The sequence below is a fragment of the Macaca fascicularis genome, chromosome 13 (assembly GCF_037993035.2).
Source record: "Macaca fascicularis isolate 582-1 chromosome 13, T2T-MFA8v1.1".
NCBI lineage: Eukaryota > Metazoa > Chordata > Mammalia > Primates > Cercopithecidae > Macaca > Macaca fascicularis.
In genome coordinates this window covers 78,812,124-78,838,110 of record NC_088387.1, presented here as the reverse complement: position 1 = coordinate 78,838,110, position 25,987 = coordinate 78,812,124, and the positions used below count along the sequence as shown (strand labels likewise).

Below are 25,987 nucleotides of genomic sequence, written 5' to 3'. Positions count from 1 at the left end.
GGTTGAGATTCAGCCTGGGCTGACTGCTGAGGGAAGAGGCGAGGAAGCAGGGGGTCACAAGGGGATGTCCCAGGCAGGGGTGGAAGGGAAGTTAAGGGCCAGAGTGTGAACAGCATCTTTAGGAATCCTTGGCGCTCCCAAGCAGCTGAGAAGCAAGGAGCATAGGCAGAGGGGGAGGTTTTTCTGGATCCCAGAGCCCCTTGGACTTGAACAGTGGGTGGTGGGACCCTGTGTAGCGTCCTGGGGCAGAGAGAGGTATGATCACCCAAGTGCTTTAGAAGCTTGCTCTAGACGAGTGGTGGCCTGGAGGAGGATGAGCCAGGGCTCCTGGTTGATCAGGTGTCCGGGCGAGCGTGGGGGAGGCCTGAGTTGCAGAGGAGCTAGAGACAAAGGGGGCAAAGTCAAGGCCTGGTTAGAAAGCAGAGTCATGATGTTTGGGCAACCTATGAGGGAAGGGGTAGAGGGAAGTGAGAGAAAAGACTGGGGAAGCATGCCAGGTTCTGGCATGGGTTCCTTGAGAGATGTGGTGTCACTTGCTTGGGGACAGGGGCAACTGGAAGGGTTGGTATGAGGTGCATCTGGGAGGAGGCGGGTCTCAGACTGCTGGGTGGGGCTGAGAGGTGCTACCTGTGTGGACAGTTAGACAGAGCTCAGTCCCTTCCCTTCTCCAGTGGCACTTTCAGTCTGCCAGGTAGAGCAGTAGTTTGGGAATATTCTGGAGTCTCTTGGCTTTTGGAAGGAAGGAGAACCAGCAAGGGCATCATGGGGGCATCCTAGGACCTGCTGCTGGAAGCGTCTTTCCTTCAGCTATTGGCATTTTAATAGAACATTCTAGACTCACAGTGCTGTCCAACAGAACTTTTGTGATGACAGAAATGTTCTGTGCTGTTTAATGCAGTAGCCCCTAGCTCTATGTGGCAATTGAATACTCTAAATGTAGCTAGCTAGTGTGGCTGAGGAGCTGAGCTTTATATTTTGCTTAATTTTAATTAATTTAAATCTGAATGGCCACATGCACAACTACAAACCCTGGGAGTTTGGTGGGGGCAAACCATGGGGCCTTCCTGATGCCCCTCATATTGAATGCCTCCTGATTAGAAGTGGAAAATGCCCCAAAATGGTAATAACAAACAAACCATAAACACTGCACTTTTTTGTTTTTGAGACGGAGTTTCACTCTTGTCACCCAGGCTGGAGTGCAATGGTGCGATCTCGGCTCACTGCAACCTCCACCTCTCGAATTCAAGCGATTATCCTGCCTCAGCCCCCGAGTAGCTGGGATGACAGGCATGCGCCACCACGCCCAGCTATTTTTGTATATTTAGTAGAGATGGAGTTTCTCTGTGTTGGTCAGGCTGGTCTTTTTTTTTTTTCTTGAGACAGGTTCTAGCCAACATGGTGAAACCCCGTCTCTACTAAAATACAAAAAATTAGCCGGGCATGGTGGCACGCGCCTCTAATCCCAGCTACTCTTGGGGCTGAGGCAGGATAATCACTTGAACCTGGGAGATGGAGATTGCAGTGAGTTGAGATCGCGCCACTGCACTCCAGCCTGGGTGACAGAGCAAGACTCTGTCTCAAAAAAAAAAAAAAGGAAAAAGAAAAAAGAAAACTGAAGTTCAGATTTGCTCGAGGTCATGCAGGTAGGAGGCAGCACTGGGCTGAGATTTGAATGCAGGCCTATGGGAGCCCCTGCTTGTAAACCCTCATGGCCAGGCCCTTCCACAGCCATGGAGGTGATGCCTGCCCAAGCCCCCTCCGGTCCCAGCCCCTGCAGCAGCTCTGGACCCACAGGGCTATTGTTGGCAAGCTCCTGCCCGTCAGCACCAGAGACTCTCTGGGCCCTCTCTGAGAAGCCTGCTGGATGGAACATCCAGGGACCAGCCACGCTGAGCCTCTCGGCCAAGAAGGATTTGGGTTTGCTTTGGTGAGAATTGATACCAACAGCCCTACTGGCACAGCACATGCTCAGAGAGGTGTCCTGGGTTCTTTCTTTTCCAAGTGCTAGGTAGAGACCCAGAAACTGGCAAGTCTCCAGAGGGGTACGGCTACCCCTTCTCAACCTTAGTTTTCTCATCTATGGAATGAGAGGGCTACACGAAGTCAATGTTTATTTTTTTTTGAAATGGAGTCTCGCTCTGTCGCTCAGTCTGGAGTGCAGTGGTATGATCTCAGCTCACTGCAACCTCCGCTTCCGTGTTCAAGCGATTCTTGTGCCTCAGCCTCCCAAGTAGCTGAGATTACAGGTGTTCACCACCACGCACGCCTGGCTAATTTCTATATTTTTAGTAGAGACGGGGTTTTGCCATGATGGCCAGGCTGGTCTCAAACTCCTGACCTCAGGTGATCCATTGTCTTGGCCTCCCAAAGTGCTGGGATCACAGGTGTGAACCACCATGCTCAGCCTTCAACTTTTTTGGAAAAAAGGAAAGAAAAGCAAAAGACCTGAGAAAGAACCCTGATTGGATCCACTTGAATCATGTGCCCAGTTCTGGGCAATTGCAGTGGTCAGAGGTCATTTTCCCAGATTGAGTCCCTTGCCTGCACCCAGCTGTGTTTTAAAAAACACAGATGAGGCCGGGTGTGGTGGCTCCTGCCTATAATCTCAGCACTTTGGGAGGCTGAGGCGGGTGGATCACTCCAGGAGTTTGAGACCAGACTGGGCAACATGGCGAAACCCTGTCTCTATTAAAACAAAACAAAACAAAACAAGAAAACACACAGATGAGGCAGGACACAGTCTACCCTGGAACGAAATCCTGGAGGGTTTCTTAAAGGATCAGGGCTTTATAGACAGGTGGGAGTAAAGCAGGAAGAAAGGGGTCAGGAAAACAGCCTGTGGTATTTGAAAGAGCAAAAGTTTAAATTCCTTTAGATTCTGCCTTGACATTTCCTAGTCCATGGCCGCAGGCATGTAACAACTCCTCTGAGCTCAATTTCCTCATCTTTGAAATGGGAATAGCAATAGGACTTCGGTGTTGGGTTGTTATAAGGACTTCATTAACATATGTAAAGCTTTAGTATGTAATAGGAACTCCATAAATAGTAGCTATTAGAATTGTTAAGGCATTCTGACCTGGAGAACTGTGAGCTTGGGCTAGGGGAGGAAGGGCAGCAGAAGGGGATGAGGCCTTCTACTACTAATAATAGCAGCCAGCCCTTGCTCCTCAACACACCACCTCCAGGCCCTGGGCAAGGCACTTTACATGTATTATCTCACTTAATCTTTATAACAGCAACTATGGATTAACCCATTTTTCAAATGAAGAAACTGAGTCTCAAAGAGGCTGTGAACTGTGCTCAAGGTCACCCAGCGAGTAATTCGCAGCACTGAGGATCCATTGCCCCCATCTGACTCCAGAGTCCCAGCTCTTTCCACGTGTGATAACCTTCTGCGCTCTGGGGTGAAAAAAAAACACACACACAACTTTTTTTTTTTTTTGACACAGAGTCTTGCTCTGTTCCCCAGACTGGAGTGCAGTGGTGCACTATCACTTCCAGCTAATTTGTAAAGAGCCAGGCATGGTGGCTCATGCCTGCAATCCCAGCACACTGGGAGGCCAAGGTGGATGGATCACGAGGTCAGGAGTTCAAGACAAACTTGGCCAACATAGTAAAACCCTGTCTCTACTAAAAACACAGAAATTAGCCGGATGTGGTGGCACGCACCTGGAGTACCCAGCTACTTGGGAGGCTAAGGCAGGAGAATCGTGAACCCGGGAGGCGGAGGTTGCAGTGAGCCAAGACTGCGCTATTGCACTCCAGCCTGGATAACAGAGCAAGACTCTGTCTCAAAAAAAAATAATATTTTGTAGAGAAGGGGTTTCACCATGTCCCCCAGGCTGGTCTCCACCTTCTGGGCTCAGGTGATCCTCCTGCCTGGGCCTCCCAAAGTGCTGTGATTACAGGTGTGAGCCCCCATGTGTGGCCCTTTCTTGCTTCTTCAGGCGCTTTCTGGACCCTACGTGTGGTCAATTTCCCTGACAGATGTTCCCTTAGTACCTTGTTCTTCCCCTTTATGGCCTGGACTTCAGCTTGTGATTGTACTTTTTGGAAAAACTAAGATGGGCCAGGAGCGGTGGTTCATGCCTATAATCCCAGCACTTTGGGAGGCCAAGGTGGGTGGATCACCTGAGGTCAGGAGTTCGAGACCAGCCTGGCCAACATGGAGAAACCCTGTCTCTACTAAAAATACAAAAATTAGTCGGGCGTGGTGGCGCTATAATCCCAGCTACTCGGGAGGCTGAAGCAGGAGAATCTTGTTCAGTTTGGACAAGTGTGGTAACACCACACTTGAACTTGGGAGGTGGAGTTTGCAGTGAGCCGAGATTGTACCACTGCACTCCAGCCTGGGTGACAGAGTGAGATTCCATCTCCAAAAAAAAAAAAAAAAAAAGTTTATGTTCACACATGGACTTGTATACTTGTGCATAGCAGGATTATTCAACATTCAACAGTAGCTAAAAGGTGGAACAACTCAAAGTCCCATCCACTGGAATATTATTCAGTCATAAAAAAGGAATGAAGTTGATTTCTGCTACAACATGAATGAACCTTGAAATCATTATGCAGACTCCCTGAAGGCAGGAATAACACCTGTCAGCTCCCCTCTCCTAGCCCAGTGCAGGCATTTACTAGACAATGGAGAACTTTCTGTGGGTTGAATGAAAGGGCAGGGCTGGGCCAACAGACCAAGCGTCCTGCCCCACTGCTGTGTGGGCTGAATGCGGGGGGACCATGGAGGGGGATCCGCCTGCAAGTCTGAATCCCACTGGCTCTGGCCCTCAGCAAAATCTGCCTCCACCCTGCAGCCTCACCGACTTCCATCTGCAAAACATGTGGCCCTGGATGTCAGTCAAGTCCCACTCAACTCCGGGACTAGATGTCGGTCTGGGATTCTTATAGGTGCTCAATAAAGTCCTGGCACATTGACCTGGTGGGAACTGAAGCCTCCACAGCTGCCAGGCCAGGGAGAAACCACCAGGTAGCAGAAGATCACGTGGCCACATGCCTCAGCCAAGTTCCTTTCCCCTGACGTGCACCCCCTACCCCCCGCCCCACTCAGGTTATTAGTGGTGCAGGGGAAACAAACAGCAGGTTTCCAATTACCCCGCAGCCCCTTCTCAAGTGGTGCAGGACTCGGAGACTGTCCGCCTGCAAGCAGTCACCACGCCAGCAAGCACTCACCACGGGGGCGGAGGTGGGATTTAGTAAGACAAGGCCCTGGGTCTGCATTTCAAAGGCCCGGGTTCCCTCTCCCCATAAAACCAACACTGAGCCCAGTGGAGGGGACACAGGCGGCCCCACAGCCGGGCCTGGCCCCCTGCAGAGGGGTCACCGGGAATTCTGTGTTTCATCAAATATTGCTGGGCTATGGAGTTTTATTTGAAAATAATTTTAATTAGCCGGAAACTAGGAGTTTAATAAATGGAAAACAGAGAACTTTCCAAGGCCACAGCTGGGAAACACTTGGTTTTTTAAAAATTCCGCCTGGCGTCCCAAACCAGCTAAGCACCCTGACACGAGGGCCAGAGGAATCCACAAGAAAAACAAAGCTTATTTTTAGAGAAACATTTTAAACTTGGTTTCAGCGAGCTCAGGAGTTTTCTTGTCTGTCTCGAGTCCTTAATATCTTTCTTTCTATTTCAGAACTGCCTCTCGCCCCAGAGGGCACAAGAGCTGCTATCTGACAGGAGCTATTTCTGCCCAGATGAAAATAAAAGGGCCCCTCCCCCTTCCCCCAGAGTGAGTTCTTTCTAAAAATGTCCCTGCAGACAGCCAGGGGCACCGAGGCCTGTCCTTGGCAGGTGTGCCCAGCTATGGAGGTGAGTCTGGGGTCCCTGCAAGGCGGGGGCCCATTGGCCACCCTCCCACCCAGCCCTGTCCGGCCTGCTGCCCTGCAGGAAGCGGATGCCAGCCTGGCGGTCATTTCCGGGTTTTGAAAGCAGTTTTTAAACTTGAAAGAGCCATGCTAAAAAGGTCTGCTTTTCCTCCGTAGGTGTTGGTAACACCCACACCCACATACAGACACACCCACATGCACACCGCAGCAGACACATCCAGACCCAAATACACAGCAACACCTACAGCTGCTCACCCCCCACAGAGCCACACACCTACCCACACACAGCGGCAGCTACACAGAGGCACACCCAAACCCCACTCCCATAGATCACACACACACCCACCCCCAGACCCAGACATACCCCAAAGACCCACATACCTACCCACACGGCAACAGACATACCCAAACCCACACCAGCACTCACCCAAACCCACACCAGCACTCACACACATCCACACACACTTACACAGACACACCCACGTACACCAACACACACCCCTGCATACACACCAACCCCATCACAACAGACACATCAACACACAGGCACACCCCAAAGACCCACATACCTACATAGCAACAGATACACCCAAACCCACACCAGCACTCACATACATCCACACACACACTTACACACAGGCCCACACACATCCAAACACAGCCATACCCACAGACCCTCCCCCCACATAACCTCCACATGCAGAAGCACACAGATCCACACACCAGTACTCCCCTAGGGCGACCCCTGAACACCTGCACACGGAGCAACACCCACACACCTCTGCACACCCATAGACAGAAAAGGACACAGAAACACGTACTAATACACTTCCCATGCAGGCACACCCCTCAGACCTCCACACACGTGCACGGCATGCATGCGCGCGCGCGCGCACACACACACACACACACACACACACACACACACACACTTTCAAGGTCTAGTAAAGTCCATCAGGAGAGGCTGGGCCCTGGAGGCGCTGTGGCTTCCTGCTGCCCTGCTCCCTCCCGCCTCCTCCCTGCAGGGCTCGGCCTGGGGAGGCCTGTCCAACCGCCAGGCCCCGCCCCGCCCCAGCCCCCGCTCTCCTCCTCCCTCCCTCAGCCGTGCCAGCAGCAGCACAGAACTGGAACTGCCCTACGCGGCCACAGCGTTGCACATCCTCCAGGAGTGTGGACAAGAAAAAATAAACACAATTAGAATTCACGACAATGGGTCCCTGATGGAAGGTAAGCCCGGCTAGCCTCTAAGGGCTGTGCCGGCTCCTACGAACTTCCAGGGCCGAGGACGGTGCCGAGACCCAACTTCCGGTCTCAAGAAAACTTGGTGAGAGTCACATCCGCCCTCACTTGTCACCACAAGCAAGACTGAAGGAGAGCGGGTGTCTGGGGACGCTTCCCTTCCGAGGCTCAATGCTCTCTAGCGGGCTTCCTCCCTGCACGTGGCCACCCTGGGGTTTTTCGGAGACCCCCCAGGCAGGTTTTAGCACCGAGCATTCTAGTGCGGAGCCAGGCTGGCGGCCAAGAGCTAGGCCTGCTTGTTTATCCTGCGTCAGGCCCACCAGGCCTTGCTCTGTCATCCGGGGTCCTGAGCCACTGCAGGGCTCACAATCCTCCATCTATTCCCTGGGGCTGGTGCAGAGCTTTGGCCTTCTGAATAGTTTGTGTGTGTGTGTGTGTGTGTGTGTTTTTTTTTTTTTTTTTTTTTTTTTTTTTTTTTTTTTTTTTTACACACCCAGCAGTAGATTCAGACAGCTTGAGGGGTGGAAAATGTGTACGTGCACACATCCTTTCTCTGAAATAGAATCAGAAGGTGGCACACACTAATTGAGCTACTTAAAAAATACCTTAGTCTTCAGACATCCAGTGGAAACGCCACGATGAAGACATTCTAAACACCATCACATTCTGGGCTCATTTTCACAACTGACTACGGAGGAATTTTCTCCCACAGTTTCTAAGTGTAACTCAGAGTGACCAGTCCGGGATGGGAATTTTGGTTTGTCATTACTTGCAATCTTCTAATTCCTTAATTTACAAGAAAACTTTTCTTTCTTTTTTTTTTTTTTTTTTTTTTTTGAGACGGAGTCTCGCTCTGCCGCCCAGGCTGGAGTACAGTGACTGGATCTCAGCTCACTGCAAGCTCCGCCTCCCGGGTTCACGCCATTCTCCTGCCTCAGCCTCCCGAGTAGCTGGGACTACAGGCGCCCGCCACCTCGCCCGGCTAGTTTTTCGTATTTTTCAGTAGAGACGGGGTTTCACCGTGTTAGCCAGGATGGTCTTGATCTCCTGACCTCGTGATCCGCCCGTCTCGGCCTCCCAAAGTGCTGGGATTACAGGCTTGAGCCACCGCGCCCGGCCACAAGAAAACTTTTCTAAGGGTGATCAAGCAACGGTAGAGGTTTTTTTTTTTTTTTTTTCCTGTTAATTTCCAGGTCCTGCAGGAAGACAGTGACCTAAGTACCCTCCATTGATCTGCGGCAAGAGGAAATTTCTGAATGATCCCCCCTAGCTTTCCACGCTCCACTGGGTCTGGGATACAAAACTTCAGATCCTAACAGTTGGGCTTTTGAAACAAACCAGTTTTTAAAAATGAATGTGGCATACCCCAACATTCCAGCTGATCAAAAGTACTTGTTTAGAAAAATAAGTTTAGGAATGAAGTGGAAACAAGGCCTTTGAAATGCAGCTTAACCTAAATAGCACCACATTTTAGACTTTTCCTCCCCACTGCACATTCTTTATGGTGCAGGGGCTGGGGAGCCTGCAGAGTCTTCGCCCCTCCTGAGTCCTCCTTGGCCTCGGGCTTCCCCTCCCCCGCTGCTGAGGCCTTCAGTCAGGGGCTGGCATCTGGGAGAACCTTGAAACTTGTTTCCCATCCCCTTTGGCAGCACGCAACAAGCACCAAAACGCTCCAGTTAACACCAGTGCAATCATCGTTAACGTGAAACAGCTGCCCGAGGCCTGGTGTATCCATCAGACCGCCCCCTCCCCTCCATGCTCAGCTGTGAGTCACCAGAGACCCTGACTAAGGCAGGGCCCCGGAGGGAGCGGGGATGCGAGGATTGTTGATGGAGCCCAGCTGTTGTATATGAGAAAGCAAACTATTGCTAAATCTCTTACCTACTTTGGAAAAAGTGTCTGAACTGTGTGTATGAGGGGCAGCGGTGGAGGAGAAAAAACCTGAATTGATTTATGAACCCGATTTAAGTTCCTAAAATGATTGTTTTAAAGTTAGAAACAGCCAGAGTCACTATAGTAAGATTTTGTTCAACTGTTTGCGAAATCAGCAGACAAATCAATGTCTTTTTTTCTCTTTCTAGAGACCTGGGTTGAATTTGCTTTCTGGTCACTTACAGTCCTCTAAAGCACAGACATGAAATATTTTTGCATAAATAACTTGAATGTGTTCATTCCCAGAGGAAGTTGTTCACATAAGCAAACATCACTCAGATATAAGTTTAACCTGTTTTATCGTTCCCTCCACCCTGAACAAGGACATACCAGGCTTTTCAAAATCCAGGCAAAACTCCAGTTCTCCCATCCAGAAAAAGCCTGGCCTCACTCTCCACCTCCAGCTCAGCACTCAGGCCTGGCAGGCCACCGGCTGCAGAAAGATCCTCCTCCCCTTCCCCACCCAAGCAGTTCTGTTTCCCAGCAAAAAATCAGACCCTCAGCTGCTACCGCAGCCACATGATCCACCCGGTGACTCACAGGCAGGCCACACCCCTTCAGGCCTCCCGGCCAGGCCCTGCCACCAGCCAGCCAGCCAGCCAACTCTGGGATGCATCTTATTACCAAAGGGAACAGCTAACTAATGCCCTTGACAGTCCAAATAATTACTTTCTTTCAGCTAGAAGAACTTGCTTATAAAATATATACGGGCTGAGAGGACGCAGGTTCTTCTGAACTCTTGGCTCTGCCAGCTCCAAGTCCTTCCCGACCGTGCCAAGACCTGGGGAATGGCAGACATGGTTAGCTGGGAAGCTAGAAAGCTAGACATTCCTGTTTAAAAATAAAGCTCTTACATGGTAATACCTTTTTTTCCCAAAAATTTTATTGGGGGAAAACTACAAAACATTTACAGTACAATGTTTACAGTCACAATTTGTAGTGAACTGATTCCCCAAAATATATTACAACTCAAGTTGACTTATCTTGTTACATTCAAAAACCTACTTCTGTCAAAGTAGTCCAGAGAGTACATATAGTGCTCCAACTGTACCTACGTACAAACTAAAGCTACCGCTCATTCATCTGCTGTCCAGGAAAGCTTAGGAAACATTCCTGCCTTTCTACACGGAAAAAAAAAAAAAAAATAGTACAAGTTTTGGAATTTTCTGTAATTAAACAAGGCATATTTGTGTACTACATATTTCAGCACTAAGAGGCGGTCGCTTCACTTTATATCTATATAAAAAAAGTGGTAAAAGTCTTTTCCTTTTGTGCAGTTGAACCCATCCTACATTCAGATTCTCTCAAGCACTAATAAAATACTTATTTGGTTGAGGAAGATTTAAGGCAAGTTCGGGCCCTTCCAAAGGCACTGTGAGACTCCCCCCCCACTCCCCATTATTGCTACATGTCTTAAGATACTCCAGTATGTCACAGCAGAACTGGTGGAATAAGCAAACACTTTTTTGCTAGTTTATAAAGTTGGAATTAGAAAAGCATGCCACATTTCAACCTGATTGCAAAGTATGTGGTCATTTTTTTCTTTAAAGTTGGATGGGCTACAACCTTTATACATTCTAAGAAAACTCATAGGATGTTCCTCAAACTACTTCCACAGCATCAAAATAGATTTCTGTCAAGAAATCATGCAATCTTTCAAAATTTACGTAAACAAGGAAAGAAATTAATGAAATAAATATTACATACAATCTCTTAAATTAAGAATTTTGTACTCATTTACAATAAAATAACCAAGTGAAGTTACAAAAGGCATATATTACTGTGAAAAGAACATACACTCCACATTTTGCCGATTAATAATGGCAATCATAATTTAACATAATAAAAGAATATATATCTATTGCTTTTCATCATACTTGATAAATACAGTATGAACAAAATTTTCATTGTATACTTTTCACAAGATAATAAATAAGTTAAATAGTTTTTTTCATATTGAGTTGTGGTGCAGTGGTGCGAATCAACTCAAAACAGCTAAAAATTCAGCAGTTATTCTCCAACAGTTACAAAGTAAGCTCTGCCCAAGGCTTCCAGAGGGAGCAGACAAAATGGTTCTAAACTAAACATCCACTAAGTGGTGGCGATGAAACCAGTAACCAGTATGGACCTTTGGAATGCAAGGGTTTGTTTTTCACCCCCAGACATATATAATTGTTAAAAAACAAAAAACACCTATGGGCTGAGGGCTAACTATCAAGGCATATTCTTGGCAGAATATTGGATTCTAAAAAGCTTATAGGTTTAGCAAGGTGGTGGCTGGCTGGTATAACACCGATCTGAGACAAACAATTAGGAACTTCTTAAGGGTTCCCACATCTGGACTTAACTAATGCTGTTCAAGTGAAGAGATGGAATGGTGGTTGATAGCTGCTGGTGCTGGGTTGATTTTTCCTGAAGTCCCAAACTCACTGGAGTCCTAAAAAAGTTTAAGTGTTTGTTTTTTGTTCTATTGGTATCACAACTGCCCTGTTGTGAATATTTTGTTCAATAGAAAAAGTTCCTCGACTTTTTTGCTCAAAAAGAATGAAACTTCGTAATAAAAAAAAAAAAAAAAAAAAAAAAAGAGGAAACCGAAAAGGAGAGGTGGGGGCCCCTCCAGGCACAGAGTTCGAGTCCAAGGGCTCGGTCGGGCTTGCAGTCTGCCTGGGGCCCATGTCACCCCCCGACTCCCGGGCCCCCCGCAGGGGCGAGATGGCGAGGGGTGTCCTCCAACATCTCTGAACCGCCTTCCCTTCCTCCTCACTGGCGCCCTCTTGCCTCAGTCGTCGGAGATGGAGAGGCGGCTGAAGATTGGCAGGCGGCGGCCGGGGTCGAGGCTGGGGGACTCGGAGCCGCTGAGGCTTCCAGAGCTCAAGGAGCCGCTCAGGTAACTGTCGCGGTCCGACAGCGAGTCCGGGGGGCTGGGGGGCGCGTCGAACACGGGCGAGTCGGACAGGCGGCGCGGCAGCTGGAAGCTGAAGGGCGGCGAGGGAGGCGCGGCGGCCCCGGCGGGGAGGGGTGCGCTGGGCGGTGCCGGGGGCTGCGCAGGGGCCGCCAGGCCCTGCTGCTGCTGCTGCTGACTGCGGTAGTAGGCGGCGGCGGCCACGGCGGCAAAGTTGTGGGTCTGGATGGCGAGCGGCGTGATGAGGCTGCTGAGCTCCGGACCGAAGGCGAAAGCGTTGTTGGCGCACGAGGCTGACGAGCAGGCCGCGCACGGGGCCCCAGGTGCCAGCAGGTCCTCGGCTCCCCCGCTGCCGTAGAGCAGAGCGGCCGCAGCCGCGGCCGCCGCAGAGGCGCAGCATGCCGGGGCCGAGGGCGTGGAGGCCGCGGAGGCCGAGGAACAGGAGGAGGCGGAGGAGGAGCAGGACGAGGCCGAGGAGCAGGAGGGCGGCGGCGGCGTGCGCGACGTGGGGCTGTCGAGCAGCAGCGGCGACTCGAGGCCGCCCGGGGGCTGATGGTGGCCCGACGGGAAGCCCGAGAAGCTGAGGCTGTGGTGCAGTTTGGGCCGCGGCTCCCGCGGGAAGCCCAGGTGCAGCGCGTCGCGCGTGCCAAAGGCACGCAGGTCCCCGGAGGCGCCCCCCGACGGCGCGGGCCGCCGCTCGTCCGCGTTGTGGATGAAGTGGCAGCGCGGCCCGTAGGGACAGAAGCCGATGGTGTGGAAGGTGCGGCACAGCTCGGTCTTGTACTTCGGGTGGCGAGTCAGGCTGCGCAGCTCGTGGAAGCCATGCGCGAACTGGCACTTCTCGCCGTACTTGCACGTGCCGCTCTCCTCGAAGGGCCGGCACAGCTCGGTCTTGTAGCGCGTGGAGTTGATCTGGGAGCCGCCGCCCCCCTTCTGCTGCTGCTGCAGGTGCAGGAGGTGCTGGCTGCGGTCGCCGTTCTCGCTGAACGAGCGGTCCCGGAATTTGTTCTCCTTGTTGAGCAGGGCTGTGCCGCCGCCCCCCGACGGCTCCTTAAGGGTGCCGTAGGAGGTCGGGCCGCCGGCCGCCGCGCTGCCACAGCTGCTGCCGTTAGCGGCGCCCGGGAACTTGGGCGAGCAGCTGCCGGGGCTGGGCGCGGGGTGGGCGAGTGCGTGCAGGTTGCTGGCCGAGTGCCGTCGGAGGAAGCCTGGCGCGAAGCCGGAGCTGGGGGCGGCGGCCACGGGCGTCCCCACCGCCTTCTTGTCCAGCATGTTGTTCAAGTTGAGGTTGGCCAGGGATTTCTCCGTCTGCCAAAGGAAGGGGAGCGTGGAAGGGATGAAAAACGGAAGGGGAAGGCAGACTCGGGTCGAGCCACAGAGAAACTCCCAGCCTGATTCTTTTCCTCTTTTTCCCCCACTCTTGGCGGATCCCGACTCGGCCTCCACCCTCCACCCATACACACGCAAAAGCAGCAAGATCTTGCTGGAGGGAGCGGGAGAGGGGAGGACGCCCACCGCGGGCCGCGCTGGGTTTCGACACGTGATCCTCCGCCCCGGCCGCCGAGGTGGGCGGCGCGAATCCCGTCCGGGAAGCCCCGGGCAGCGTGGCCGCGGTCGGCAGCGGAGAAACTCAACCGCGACACCAGCGCCCTCCCTGCCGCCCCCTCCTCCTCCAGGGCGCTCGCACACACTTTTGCAAACCCCGGGACTTTCCCGACCCGAAAGGCAGGGCGGGAGGGGCGTCCCCCAGGGCCAGGGGACAGAGGCAAAGTCCAAGAACTGGAACGGCTGCTGCCGGCCCGGCCCGCTCCCCGGCGTACCTTGCACAAGAAGTCGACATCGTAGAACGCGGACAAAAGTGTGGTCGACATGTTTCTGGATCCCGCAGTGGCCGGAGCGGCAGGCCGGGAGGTCGGGAGGAGCCCTCGGGGTGGCGTGGCCGGGCTTGAGCCACGACGAATAACGGGCGAGGGGCGGGGAGGGGCCGAAAGTTTGCCGGGGGGCGAGAGGAGAGGGCGAGGGCAGCGGCGCGGGCCGGCGGGAGGGTCCGGCGGAGTGCGGCAGGGGGGAAGGAGAGAAGCGAGGAGCGCTCCTCCGCGCCCCGGGGTGCCCGGCCCGCCCCCCCCGCGGAGCCGACGGCAGCTCGCGGACTGCTGGAACTCTGCAGCCCGCGAGCGCGCGCCCTATATAGAGCCCGGGAGTGCGGCTGCGGCGGGGCGGGCGCGCCGGGGGAGGGGACAGAACTGGGCCCCCGCCGGAGTCTCCAGGCAACGCCGCCCGCCAGCTCGCGAACGTCAGGCGCCTTCTCGGCCTCCCATTGGCCGCCGCCAATTTTTTTTCTCTGGGGAAGGGGGCGGGAGGCCTCGGGGCGGGGCCAGCGACCCGGGCGCCCGGTGCGGCGTGTAGCTTTCGGCCCCGGTGGGTGCCGCCGGGTGGCGGCGGGAAGGCACGGCTTTCCTTTTCTGGCACTGCGCGGTCGGAGAGCCCCGGTACATTTAGCGTGGCCGGGATTCTGCAGTCCTGGACGTGTCTTTCCCTGCCCTGTTCGCCGAGGCGGACCTGTGGAGCTTTTAGTTCCCACCTTTGGTTTTGTGCTGGGCGCGGGAATTGCAAAATGCCAGAATATCGCAACCATCCGCGCGGCCCGGCGGGTTTGCAAAGGGTGCTTCGGCCAGGAGGCGGGGGCTCGGAGACTGCGTCCTGTCGGTGGCAGCTCCAGCCCGACTGCACGTGGAGTCGCGGTGGGGGTGGGGGTGGTGGTGGCCACGCGGGCGGCCGCCGCGGCAGTCTTGCCGGTGGAGCCCGGGCTCGTTTCTCCGCCCCCTCCCCGCCCAGGCTCAGTAAACAGGGCTTGAGCGCCGGGGCCTGCCGGGCAGGGCTGAGTGTCTGAGGACAAGGCGCTGGCTTTGCTAATCACATCACAAGACCTTGAGCCAGGGCCAAAGGCGCGGAGTGGCGCGGGACGTCCCGGGCGGGGGAGCTGACTCTGAGGACAGGAGGAAAGGCCGGGAGAGCCGTGCGGGCTTGAAGGCGACTTAGCGCCACCCTTTCCGTCTGCTGGTCGGCCCGGCCTCCCCCAGCCCTCGGGCTGGGGGCGCAGCTGCCCGCCGAGGCTCCCCGCCCGGCACAGCCTGGGCCTGTTGCGTCCTCTCGGCTCTTCTCTCCCCGGCCGTAGGGGCGCCGCGCCCAGCCTTAGCTCGATGAGGGCGGCAGGATCCGGCTGAGACCAACCCGCGGCCCAGGTGGGGCTGCACAGACGCTGTTGGTGGGCGCGCCCCCCTCTGTTTTCCCTCTCCCGCCAGCCCCACACCCCAACAGCTTGCGCTGGAAAATGCGCTTTGCCAGCGGGCGCCCCGCCTTCGTCCGGGTACGGAGCAGACACCCCCACCTAGCGCCCAGTGAGGCTAAAGCCGCTGACAGCCCCACTAGGAACGATCTGGAGTCTGGTCTAGGGCACTTCTCGCTCCGCGCTCATACAGGTTGCCAAAAAGCTTGGACCTGAAGCTGGAAGGTCCAGGACCCGCTGGGGAAAGAACTAGGCCTGCCACTCAGGGATTCGAGTTCCTGGAGTGTAGCCTGCATTTCCCACTACTGTACTCCCCTCACAGCCCAGGGAGCCAGAGTCCAGGGTAAGGATCAGGAATGCTGGGCTGGAGTTCAGGCCCTGCCCCATAGAAATCATGTGGTCTTAGGCAAATCACATCATCTCTTTGGTACTTGGGTTTCCTTGTAAAACGAAGGTAATATTCCTGCTTTATTCATCTCTCACCTTTGTCAAGGTGCAAATGGTATCTGTGAAGGTGTTTAAAAGAAACAAGAACTAAACCATCTTTATGTATTAAACCAAATTGACAAAGCATAAGGGTGGAGAAAGCCAGGCTTCTGAACTATGGCCAGATGGACAGAGAGCCACAGACTCATGAGTGCAGAGCTGTGGGGGTACCCAAGTCCTGGACCCTAGGACTCAGAGCCAAGAGTAGGTGACCTCAGAGGGACCAGTTTCACTTTTAGCACCTACCCTACACTGATCCCTTGATATACCTGGGCAACTGTGGTCTGGTTTGTTCTTTGGTGAGATGACCCCAAACATCTCACCAAACAGTGTGAAACAGCCACTTCCCTAGGCACTTTTATTAGGTTAGTAACAAGATTTCAGATACAGAACCAATGGAAACATCTGTTTGAATCAACGTCCAAATCTGGGGTGAGTCCCAGTCAAGAGCTGTGAGAACACCCACTTTGCAGATTAGGATTCTGGAGATAACATGTGGACATATTATGGGACATGCTGTGTACAGAGTACCTGCTAGTATAAAATGTATAATGTAGCTGCTTTTATTTCATTTTAAATGGAGGAAAAAAGAAGTGCTGGCCATTTCCATTGAGCTGGGCTTTGTTGGGCCAGTTTCATAATTCTTCTTCTGTGGTTATCACCACATTTATGTTACCAAGTCCCTCACGTCTCACCAGCTAGGTCTTAGAACAAAAAGTGTTAGGTTGGCAACTTTCCCTCAGGTGTGGGCTACACAGCTGCCTAACTAGGTAATTAATTCAGGATCACAGAAACCACATTTGGGGCCGAGTGGTTGCAAAACCACCCAGGGAATTTCCTGTTCTCTTTAGGACAAAACTTTGGACACTGAGCTAACTTCTTTCCTGCCTCTTACAAAGCCCCTTTCCTATACTTCCAGTATGGCTGCTTTTTTGTTCTTAAATTCCTTTCTTTTAGTGATGGGGTCTTGCTGTGTTACTCAGGCTGGAGTGCAGTGGTCTTTCACAGGCATGAACTCCTGGGCGATCCTCCCACCTCAGCCTCCTGAGTAGCTGGGATTACAAGTGTGCACCACCATGCCTGGCTTACAGCTCCATTTTTAGTGTTAAATGTATCTCTCAAAGAGAGATGAACTACATTTGAAATATGAGCTTTTCTGCAGTAGAAAATGATTGTAAACTCACTCTTTTCTAACCCGCCCCTTCAGACTCTGAAACATCAATAAATTACTCTAAGTGATCATTCACCTGAGTATTTAGGTTTTTTTTTTTTTTTTTTTTTACAGACCCTAAAATCTGGAGCAACTTTATATACTATGATTGAAATGTTTTTTCAGATCAGTAGGATGAAAAATGGATGCGGATGAGGCTACGACCCATCCAAAGCTATGATTCTCAAGATAACTGTTAGTGGGTAACACTTACTCTGAAATTATAAATAAAAAATGGTGAGCCAATGAAAAACTGGACCAGAAGCAAAACGTATGCAAGAGCGCCACCTGCCGGGTGTGTGAGGAAGAGGGCAGGGCTGGGCTTGAAAAGGCAGAAAATCATTAAGGTTTCTAGATTAAAATCACTGCAAAGGGGGTGTGTGTGTCAGAGTCTCGCTCTGTCACGCAGGCTGGAGTGTGTGTGTGTGTGACGGAGTCTCACTCTGTCGCCCAGGCTGGAGTGCAGTATGTGTGTGTGTGTGTGACGGAGTCTCGCTCTGTCGTGCAGGTTGGAGTGCAGTGGTGTGATCTCGGCTCACTGCAACCTCCACCTCCTGGGTTCAAGCGTTTCTCCTGCCTCAGCCTTCTGAGTGGCTGGGATTACAGGTGCGCACCACCACTCCTGGCTAATTTTTGTATTTTTGGTAGAGATGGGGTTTCACTATGTTGGTCAGGCTGGTCTTGAACACCAGACCTCATGATCTGCCTGCCTCAGCCTCACAAAGCGCTGGGATTACAGGCGTGAGCCACCGTGCCCGGCTGATAAATGTGTTTAATGGCATCTTAAGTGAGAATCTTGTTACTGCCACCAAGCAAGTGATAGGTAAACAATGTAGGCATAGAATAAGTCATTTTCTCTGCCTCTCCTTTCCCCAGGTTCCTCCTCACAGCTAAGAGCATGGATATACTTTCACTGGGTGGCAAAATCAGGTTTCCTAGCATAAGCATACTTTTTTGGGGGTGGGGGAATGCTCAATGGCTCTTTGAATAATTAAGATGGAATGTGTAGGTCACTGCAGGACTTACACATGCAGACAATAAAAATAAATTATTTGTGCAAGGTTGATCCTGAATTCTCCTAGGATCCAACATTTGGAACATATTTCTGCTTTGCTAAAATGGAACAAAATTTATGAATCAGACCAAATGGGCTGTTTGCCAACTCATCCAGCCCCTACATAAAGCCAGAACAGGGGAGGGGGAGGGGTCATGTGTGTGTGCTAAAATCCAACTCTGTGTAGTCCCTTCACAGAGAATGTAGGGAGGCTATGGCAGGGCATTAGAGGCCCTGGGGGATGAAAAAGGCTCATTCAGGCCTGCAGGTGGCCTGCACCTGGGGACAGAGGAAATCTGCAGCAGAGTCGCCTCACTTCCTACAGTAGCAGCAATAAAGTAGGCTGCCCTGAATGAGTGAACTGAAGAACAGTTTCTCTGTGAGGAGTGACAGACGACCAGACTCACAGAACTAGGGGAGGCATGAATGGGATAACATTTTTGAATTTATGTTCAACATGTTTCCTGCAGATTTGTGAGGAAAAATCCACACATACCCCCATCCCAATCCCCCAAATTTTCTTCAACATGCTGCTCTGTTCTTGGAAGAGTTAACTGCCTCGCTTCTGCAGAAGAGTCCCAAACACTGAGAACTAGGGTGTCTTCCCCTTCCTTTCCTTCCAAAAAGGCCAGCAGCTTCAAGCAAGCCAAAGTCCTTTCCTCTTGAATGCGTAGTCTTGTGAACTCCACCGTCTTCACAAATTCTGCAGCTGGTGGAAGCTCTCTGAAGAGCTGAGACAGGAGGCGGCACTGCTCTGACACCATCCTTTGAAGGTGACAGAGCATCTCAGGGCTTGGAAGACGCCAGCCAGACTTGGAGAGGAGACAGAAGAGGTGCTTGCAGAGGTATTTCACAAAGATCAGGGTCTCGGCCCAAAAGTTGACTTCTGCTTTTTCAAACAGGTAGTCTTCTTCCACCTAAATCAGATGAAAAAGCCAAAAGTCAGTCTTACAGGGAATGGTGACAAGCCCCAGTCCAGATCAAGCAGTACCCTGCCAGGTACAAGAAGGGTGTCATGTCCCCTCCCCCACCGGACAGAGGGCGCACTCTCGCCTGTCAACACCCATGGACACACACCACTTGCAGCCTTGAAGGTCACCTTCTATTTTTACTCACTGTATTTCTCCAGCAGAGAGGAATTTTTTCCCCAGACTTAACATGACCTTGATAAAGATGTGTTTGTGGTGCAAAGTCAAGATACTCTAGGGGATGGATGCTGAAAAGGGGACTTCAACAAGGGAGCTTAAGGTGCAGCTGGAAATTGGAGAGGAGGGAGGAAAGGTCATCTCTGCAGCAGGCCAGAGAAGGAATCTCCAAACAGAGGACACTAGGCTGCGTCCTGTTTCTATACCACCATGATTCTCAAGGTCATTTTATCAGACACTTACCATGTCTCCAAATTTCTCATAAACAGGGACAATGCTTTTTGAACCCTTGGCCTGCTAGGGATGCCATTCTTAGAAGGTCAGCTAAGTCAGATACTGGTGGCGATCAATTTCAGTTCTCAGGAGGCTTTTGCTGCTTGTCTTTGTCCTCAGTTTCCCTATCTGTGACTGCACCCACTCTGGAGGGGGCTAGTAATAGTTTTTTTCAAGCAGGAAGTTCCCAGCAAAGATCCTAATTCTCTGAAAATGCTTCACCCTCAGACCTAACTTTGGGAAGCTCCAGGCTAACTCCAATACCGACTAACAAGCAGTCTCCATAATTAAACTCTCCGCATGCAGGGGCTTCTTTGCGAGTTCTCTCCCCTGGCTAATCTGGAGGCTGAGCATCAGCAGCCCAGAAGTCAGCCTGAGAGTGTCCCTGTGCCCTCGGCAGCACCCGGTGGGTGGCTTTCCTAGTGGTTACTGCTCTGTGTGTCAGCACGAACAAGCCCAGCTGAGGCTGTAGGTGCTGCATCCAGTGGGTTTAGGACACTCCAACCCTGCTTCCCACTCCCCTGACACCCCGGGATCACCTGATGCATGCTCTCCACACAGACCACGAGGTCATCACCATCTCCCAACAGCCATCCCAGCAGGATGGGCAGTCCAGGGGCCAGCTGGTTCCACTGCTGGAGCAGATCACACAGGACGGCCAGGGCCAGGGCCAGAGCGATGGAGGCATCCACCTGGCAGAAGGCAAACTCTGCAGAGACAGGAGAAAGGTAAGCAATGAATATACTGCTCAGGGCCGGCCCAGGGCAGCCTGCAGGACCCTGGGAACATGAAAGGCCTCAGGTAAAATCGCTGCCACCAGCCTGGCAGGGAAGCTGGTATGGTGGGCTCACTGGAGACTATTAATCACCTTCTGAATCCTGCTATCTGTACTGTTAGAATAAGTCATAGGCCTGAACCCACTGTTTCCATGCCCCCTAACTCAGTGTGGACAGAAGCAGTCCCATCTGTAGGATTAGAGAGTTATCTCCCCTCAGCTCCTCCAGTGTCACCGGAAGGATCAGGAAGGCTTCCCCGTCCGGTGTCTCCTCTGCACATCTGCCTGGATTTGACTGGTTTGCCCTTTCCTTGGAAAGCAGATCTCCTGGGTGCAAGACACATCCTAGAATAGGGCATTGTCAAGCTTTTCCTTAAAGGGCCAGAGAGTCAATATTTTAGACTTTGCAGGCCTATACCTCCTCAACTCAGCTGAAAGCAGCCATAGACAATTTGTAAACAAATGGTTGTGGCTGTGTTCCAATAAAACTTTATGGACACTGAAATTTGAATTTCATGTGTCACAAAATATTATTTTTTTCAACCAATTAAAAATGTAAAAACCACTGATAGCTCACGGGCTGTAAAAAGTAGGTGGTGGGCTGCATTTGGCTCCTATTTTGCTGCCCTTTGTCTTGGAGTTTTTTTGTTTTTGGACCCTTGTTTTCCCGGGTGCTTGGAGGAAGGGCACTGAAAGAGCAGAAGGGTGCAGAAAGAGGAAGCAGGGGGCCCTGGGGAAACCAATGGCCTTATTTCACCATTTGGCCTTAGACAATCCTAAATATGGGTTTGGAGGGAGGTTCAGGGGTGTTGTCCCTTCCCCTAACAACTCTGCCCCTCCCATCCCAAACCTGGAGGACGTCTGAAACATGGGACTGAAAGCCCACTGCACAGACAATGGACCTCTGTAGGCCCATCCTGCACCAACGCCTGTCTTTCAATGATGCATTTCTGTGGAGCCCTGATCACTCCCAAATCCACATCTCCAACTTCAGCACACAGACTTACCCTGACCATTTGGCCCCTGAAGAGACTTCTCGGCACACAGACAGACGGTTGATAATCTGCAACAGCAGGCTTAGTTCCCCTGGGTGTTGAACCAGGCTTACCGGGATGGCCCCACTGAGGGCCTAGTGAGTGCCAGGCCCTGATCAAGTGCTTTCTCCCCAGTCCTTCTTGCATCCTATGGGTTGGGTATTACATAACCCACTTGCACACATCAAGAAATTATAGTTGGCAACAAGTTTCATGGTACATGGAAAGCACAGATTTGGAGAACTAGCATCAACATTCCAGAGGTTTTGATGGTGGGGTCAGCAGGGTGTACACCTGGGGCCCTCCTGCAGTAGGGGCAGGACTATCCAGAGGTCACACAGCAGCACCTAGTTGCATGTAAGCAGACAAAAGGACTGATCTTACCATCTTGACAGCTCCAGATAAGTCCCCCAGGACACTTGCCCTTTAGTGTCCCCGTTCCCCATGCTGCTTGCTCTGCAGCCTGGAACCCAGATTTACACCAGGAAACAGAAAAGGAGAGGGGGCGAAGGTGCACTTTGGCTGTGGGTCTGAGCCATGTGTTGGCTGGACCTCTACCTATAATACAATCTCTATTTTTACCTCTACCTAACTCCTTTGTGCAGTTCTCAATTGCCTGAGAATCTGTATAGAGAGGGGATAATTAAATGGCCTTTTTCTTTCTTTTTTCCCTTCAACTTTTATTGATTGATTAAGACAGAGTCTGTCGCCCAGACTGGAGTAGAGTGGCGTGATATTGGCTCACTGTAACCTCCACCTCCCGGGTTCAAGCAATTCTTGAACCTGCCTCAGCCCCCAAGCAGCTGGGACTACAGGTGCGTGCCACCACACCCAGCTAATTTTTTCTGTTTTTGCCCAGCTAATTTTTGTATTTTTTGTAGAGACAGGATTTCACCATGTTGGCCCGGCTGGTCTAAACTCCTGACCTCAAGTGATCTACCCACCTCAGCCTTCCAAAGTGCTCGGATTACAGGTGTGAGCCACCGCACCTGGCCCCTTCAACTTTTAGAGTTCTGGGATACATGTGTAGGACATGCAGGTTTGTTACATAGATAAACATGTACCATGGTGGTTTGCTGCACAGATCAACCCATCACCTAGTTATTAAGCCCAGCATCCATTAGCTGCTCTTCCTGATGCTCCCCTGCACCCCACACAGGTGGCCTTTTTCAAACCCCCCAAACAAAAACACACATGAGGACCAGCATAGGATTCAATACAGAGCAGATGCTCAGCACATACTTGTTTATGGCTGGAGATCATGAGATCTCCTCCTTTATTCCATCTGACCTAATCTGAACACTAACATAGAGAATGGCACAAAGAAAACATTCAGTAAATGGTAACTAGTGTTACCAATGATAATGAACATTTTGCTCCTACTGAATTCTTAATTGCTCCTGCCATTCTGCCATCCTATAAGGGAAGTATCCCTATTTAGCCAACAAGGAGACTGCGTTCATGAAGGTTAGATAACTGGTCCAAGTTTGCAGGTAGCTGTGGTGCTGGGCTAAGTATCTCCAGTGCACAGACTGCCCCCTACCCTGCAGGAAGGCAATGGAGATGAAGAAGTCAGACTTGGTTTTATCATTTTTTTTTTTTTTGAGACAGGGTCTCACTCTGTCACCCAGGCTGGAGTACAGTGGCACAATCACAGCTTATTGCAGCCTTGACCTTCCTGGGCTCAGGTGATCCTCCCACCTCAGCCTCCCGAGTATCTGTGACTATAAGCATGTGCCACTATACCAGGCTAATTTTTGTGTTTTTTTTTTTTGTAGAGACAGGGTTTTACCACGTTGTCCAGGCTGGTCTTGAACTCCTGGAGATCAAGTGATCTAACCACCTCAGCCTACCAAAGTGCTGAGATTACACGCATGAGTTACTGCACCCAGTGGGTTTATCACTCTTTTTTTTTTGAGACTGAGTCTTGCTCTACTGCCCAGGCTACAGTGCAGTGGCATGATCTCAGCTCACTGCAACCTCTGCCTCCCGAGTTCAAGCGATTCTCCTGCCTCAACCTCATGAGTAGCTGGGATTACAGGTGCCTGCCACCACGGCCGGCTAATTTTATATTTTTACTAGAGACGGGGTTTCTCCATGTTGGTCAGGCTGGTCTCGAATTCCTGACCTCAAGTGATCTGCCCCCCTCGGCCTCCCAAAGTGCTGGGATTACACGCGTGAGCCACTGCACCTGGCCTCCCACCACTTCTTTTATGGTCTCCTTAAGGCAAGGACTGAAAGCCCAACAGGGAAGAAAAAAATTTCATAATCCATCAGCAAAATCAGTACCTGCAGCTCACGTGACATTCCTGTTGAGTCCATAAAGAACCTATGGGGGTGACCAAAGATGCCACCAAGGAAGGCCAGGCTGCTGCACTAGCCCCACCTGACAGGACAGATAGCTTCTATCCTGCAGGATTTTGCCATGAATCATGGTTAGGAAGGGGCAGGAGAGTGGTGGGATGACAGGCACATGGGAAGAGCTGGTGTGATGTGGCCAGAAGTGAGTCTAGATAGAGCTCTAACTACCCAGGCTCCAAGCCTGCAAGGCAAGGACAGAAGAGGAAGGAATGCTGAGATGTTTTGGGGAGGGTGGGGGAAGGATGAGTTGGATTTAGATCTCCTGCTTGGGGAGCCAGCTGCAACCTGCCAAATTCTCTTTTAGTACCTTGCCCTGGACTAAGGCAGCTCAGCCAGAACTGCCTAGATCTCTACTGGCCAAATGCCTTATGAAAGGAGGCTGCAGTAGGGAGAGGAATTTGTCACTTAAGCGTGCAGGCCAGCTAGGCTCTCACAGTCTGGCCAGTCCATCAAGGAAACAAGAAAACAAGCAGCCAATCAACAAGTGTATTTTAAGAATCTGCTGAGAGGCTGGGCTCAGTGGCTCACACCTGTAATCCCCAAATTTTGGGAGGCTGAGGTGGAAGGATCACTTGAGACAAGACCCTGTTGCTACCAAAAAAAAAAAAAAAAAAAAAAAGAATCTGCTGTGTATCCAAAACAATCTTGAAAAAGAAAACAAAATTGGAGGACTCACACTTCCTGATTTCAAAACTTACTACAAAGCTATAGGAATAAAGACAGTGCGCTACTGGCATAAGAATAGACATATAGATCAACAGAATAGCAAGGGCAGATTACACAAATCAACAGACTGAGAATCCACAAACACACCCTCACATTTATGGTCAAATGATTTTTGACAAGGGTACCAAAATAACGGGGAAAAAAAGTCTTTCAACCAGTAATCCTGGGACAACTGGATATACACCTGCGAAAGAATGAAGTTGGACCCGTACCTCACACAACATATAAAAATTAAAATGTACCAAAGATCTAAATGTAAGAGCTAAAACTAGAAAACTCATTTCATTTTTTTTTTTTTTTTTTTTGAGACCGAGTCTGTCTGTCACCCAGGCTGGAGTGCAGATCTCAGCTCACTGCAACCTCTGCTGCCCAGGTTCAAGCAATTTTCCTGCCTCAGCCTCCCCGAGTAGCTGGGATTACAGGTGCCTGCAACTGTGCCTGGCTACATTTTTTATATTTTTAGTAGAGACAGGGTTTCACCATCTTGGCCAGGCTGGTCTTGAACTCCTGACCTCATAATCCACCTGTCTTGGCCTCCCAAAGTGCTGGGATTACAGGTGTGAGCCACCACGCTTGGCCTTGAGCTACTGCGCCCGGCCTTAGAAAACTCATAGAAGACAGAAGTAAATCTGTATGACCTTGAATTAGGCAACTATTTCTTAGATATGACATCAAAAACACAAGCAACATTAGAAAAACTGGGCTTTGTCAGACTGGGCACTGTGGCTTATGCCTGTAATCCCAGCACTTTGGGAGGCTGAGGTGGGTGGATCACCTGAGGTCAGGAGTTCAAGACCAGCCTGACCAAATAGGGTGAAACCCCGTCTCTACTAAAAATACAAAAATTAGCTAGGCGTGGTGGTGGACACCTGTAGTCCCAGCTACTCGGGAGGCTGAGGCAGGAGAGTTGCTTGAACCCGGGAGGTGGAGGTTGCAGTGAGCCGAGATCACGCCACTGCACTCCAGCCTGGGTGACAAAGCAAGATTCCATCTCAAAAAAAAAAAAAAAAAAAAAAGGAGGGAGGGAGGGAAGGAAGACTGGGCTTTGTCAAAATGAAAAACTTTTGTGCTTCAAAGTAACACCAAAAAGAAAGTGAAAGGATAATTCACAGAAAGGGAGAAAATATGAACAAATCCTATCTCTGATAAGGGACTATATCTAAACTACATAAAGAACTCTTAACACTCAGTAATAATAAACACATGAAAAGATGCTTAGCATCATTAACCATCAGGAAAATGCAAATCAAAACCCCAGTCATATTCCACTTCACACCCACTGGCATGACTATAATAAAAAAGAAAAAAGTTAAGTTTTGGCAAAGATGTGGAGAAACTGGAACCCTCATACATTTTTTGTGGGAGTGTAAAATGGCGTAGCCACTTTGGAAAACAGTCTTGCAGTTCTCCTCAAAAGATGAACCCTATGACCCAACAACTGCACTCCTAGGAATGTATCTAAGAGAGAGAAAAAGACACATCCACACAAAAACTTGTACATAAACGTTCATAGCAGCCTTGTTCATAAGAGCCAAGATGTGGAAGTAACCCAAATGTCCATCAGCTAATAAATGGATAAATAAAATGTGGTTATAAATTCATACAGTGGAACAGTAATCAGCTACAAAAGGGAACGAAGAAGCAGGAGGTCTAGGTGGGAAGGTAGACAAACACCCAGGCAATAGCAGGGACATCAGGTGCTCAGTGGAGTGGTCCACATGCCAA

At 51.1% G+C, this 25,987-nt stretch overlaps 2 protein-coding genes and 1 long non-coding RNA gene across 13 annotated transcripts in view; 1 reads left to right on the top strand and 2 right to left on the bottom strand.

The window, feature by feature from the left end:
* Positions 1-9,295: 9,295 nt before the first annotated feature.
* ZFP36L2 (ZFP36 ring finger protein like 2) lies at positions 9,296-14,072 on the bottom strand. The gene is made up of 2 exons (XM_005576010.4): positions 13,733-14,072; positions 9,296-13,220 (listed from the first exon to the last, which is right to left on the bottom strand). The coding sequence occupies exons 1-2, from the start codon at positions 13,781-13,783 to the stop codon at positions 11,793-11,795; spliced, it is 1,479 nt and encodes a 492-aa protein (XP_005576067.3). The 5' UTR covers positions 13,784-14,072; the 3' UTR covers positions 9,296-11,792.
* A 4,303-nt stretch (positions 14,073-18,375) lies between these two features.
* THADA (THADA armadillo repeat containing) overlaps positions 18,376-25,987 on the bottom strand; it is a 358,465-nt gene continuing 350,853 nt past the window's right edge. For all 11 annotated transcript variants that reach the window (XR_012422434.1, XR_012422435.1, XM_065527132.2 and 8 more), the window contains 2 exons: positions 19,906-20,075; positions 18,376-18,865 (listed from right to left, as the gene is read on the bottom strand). Coding sequence is in view for 9 of the 11 variants with exons in the window: in XM_065527132.2 (XP_065383204.1) it covers positions 18,401-18,865; positions 19,906-20,075 (635 nt within the window). In the remaining 2 variants the exon portion in view is untranslated. The remainder of the gene's footprint in view (positions 18,866-19,905; positions 20,076-25,987) is intronic.
* The window catches only part of LOC135966842 (uncharacterized), a 37,648-nt gene continuing 31,585 nt past the window's right edge, over positions 19,925-25,987 (top strand). Inside the window, exon 1 of the long non-coding RNA XR_010580476.2 lies at positions 19,925-20,094. This is a non-coding gene — a long non-coding RNA (uncharacterized lncRNA). The remainder of the gene's footprint in view (positions 20,095-25,987) is intronic.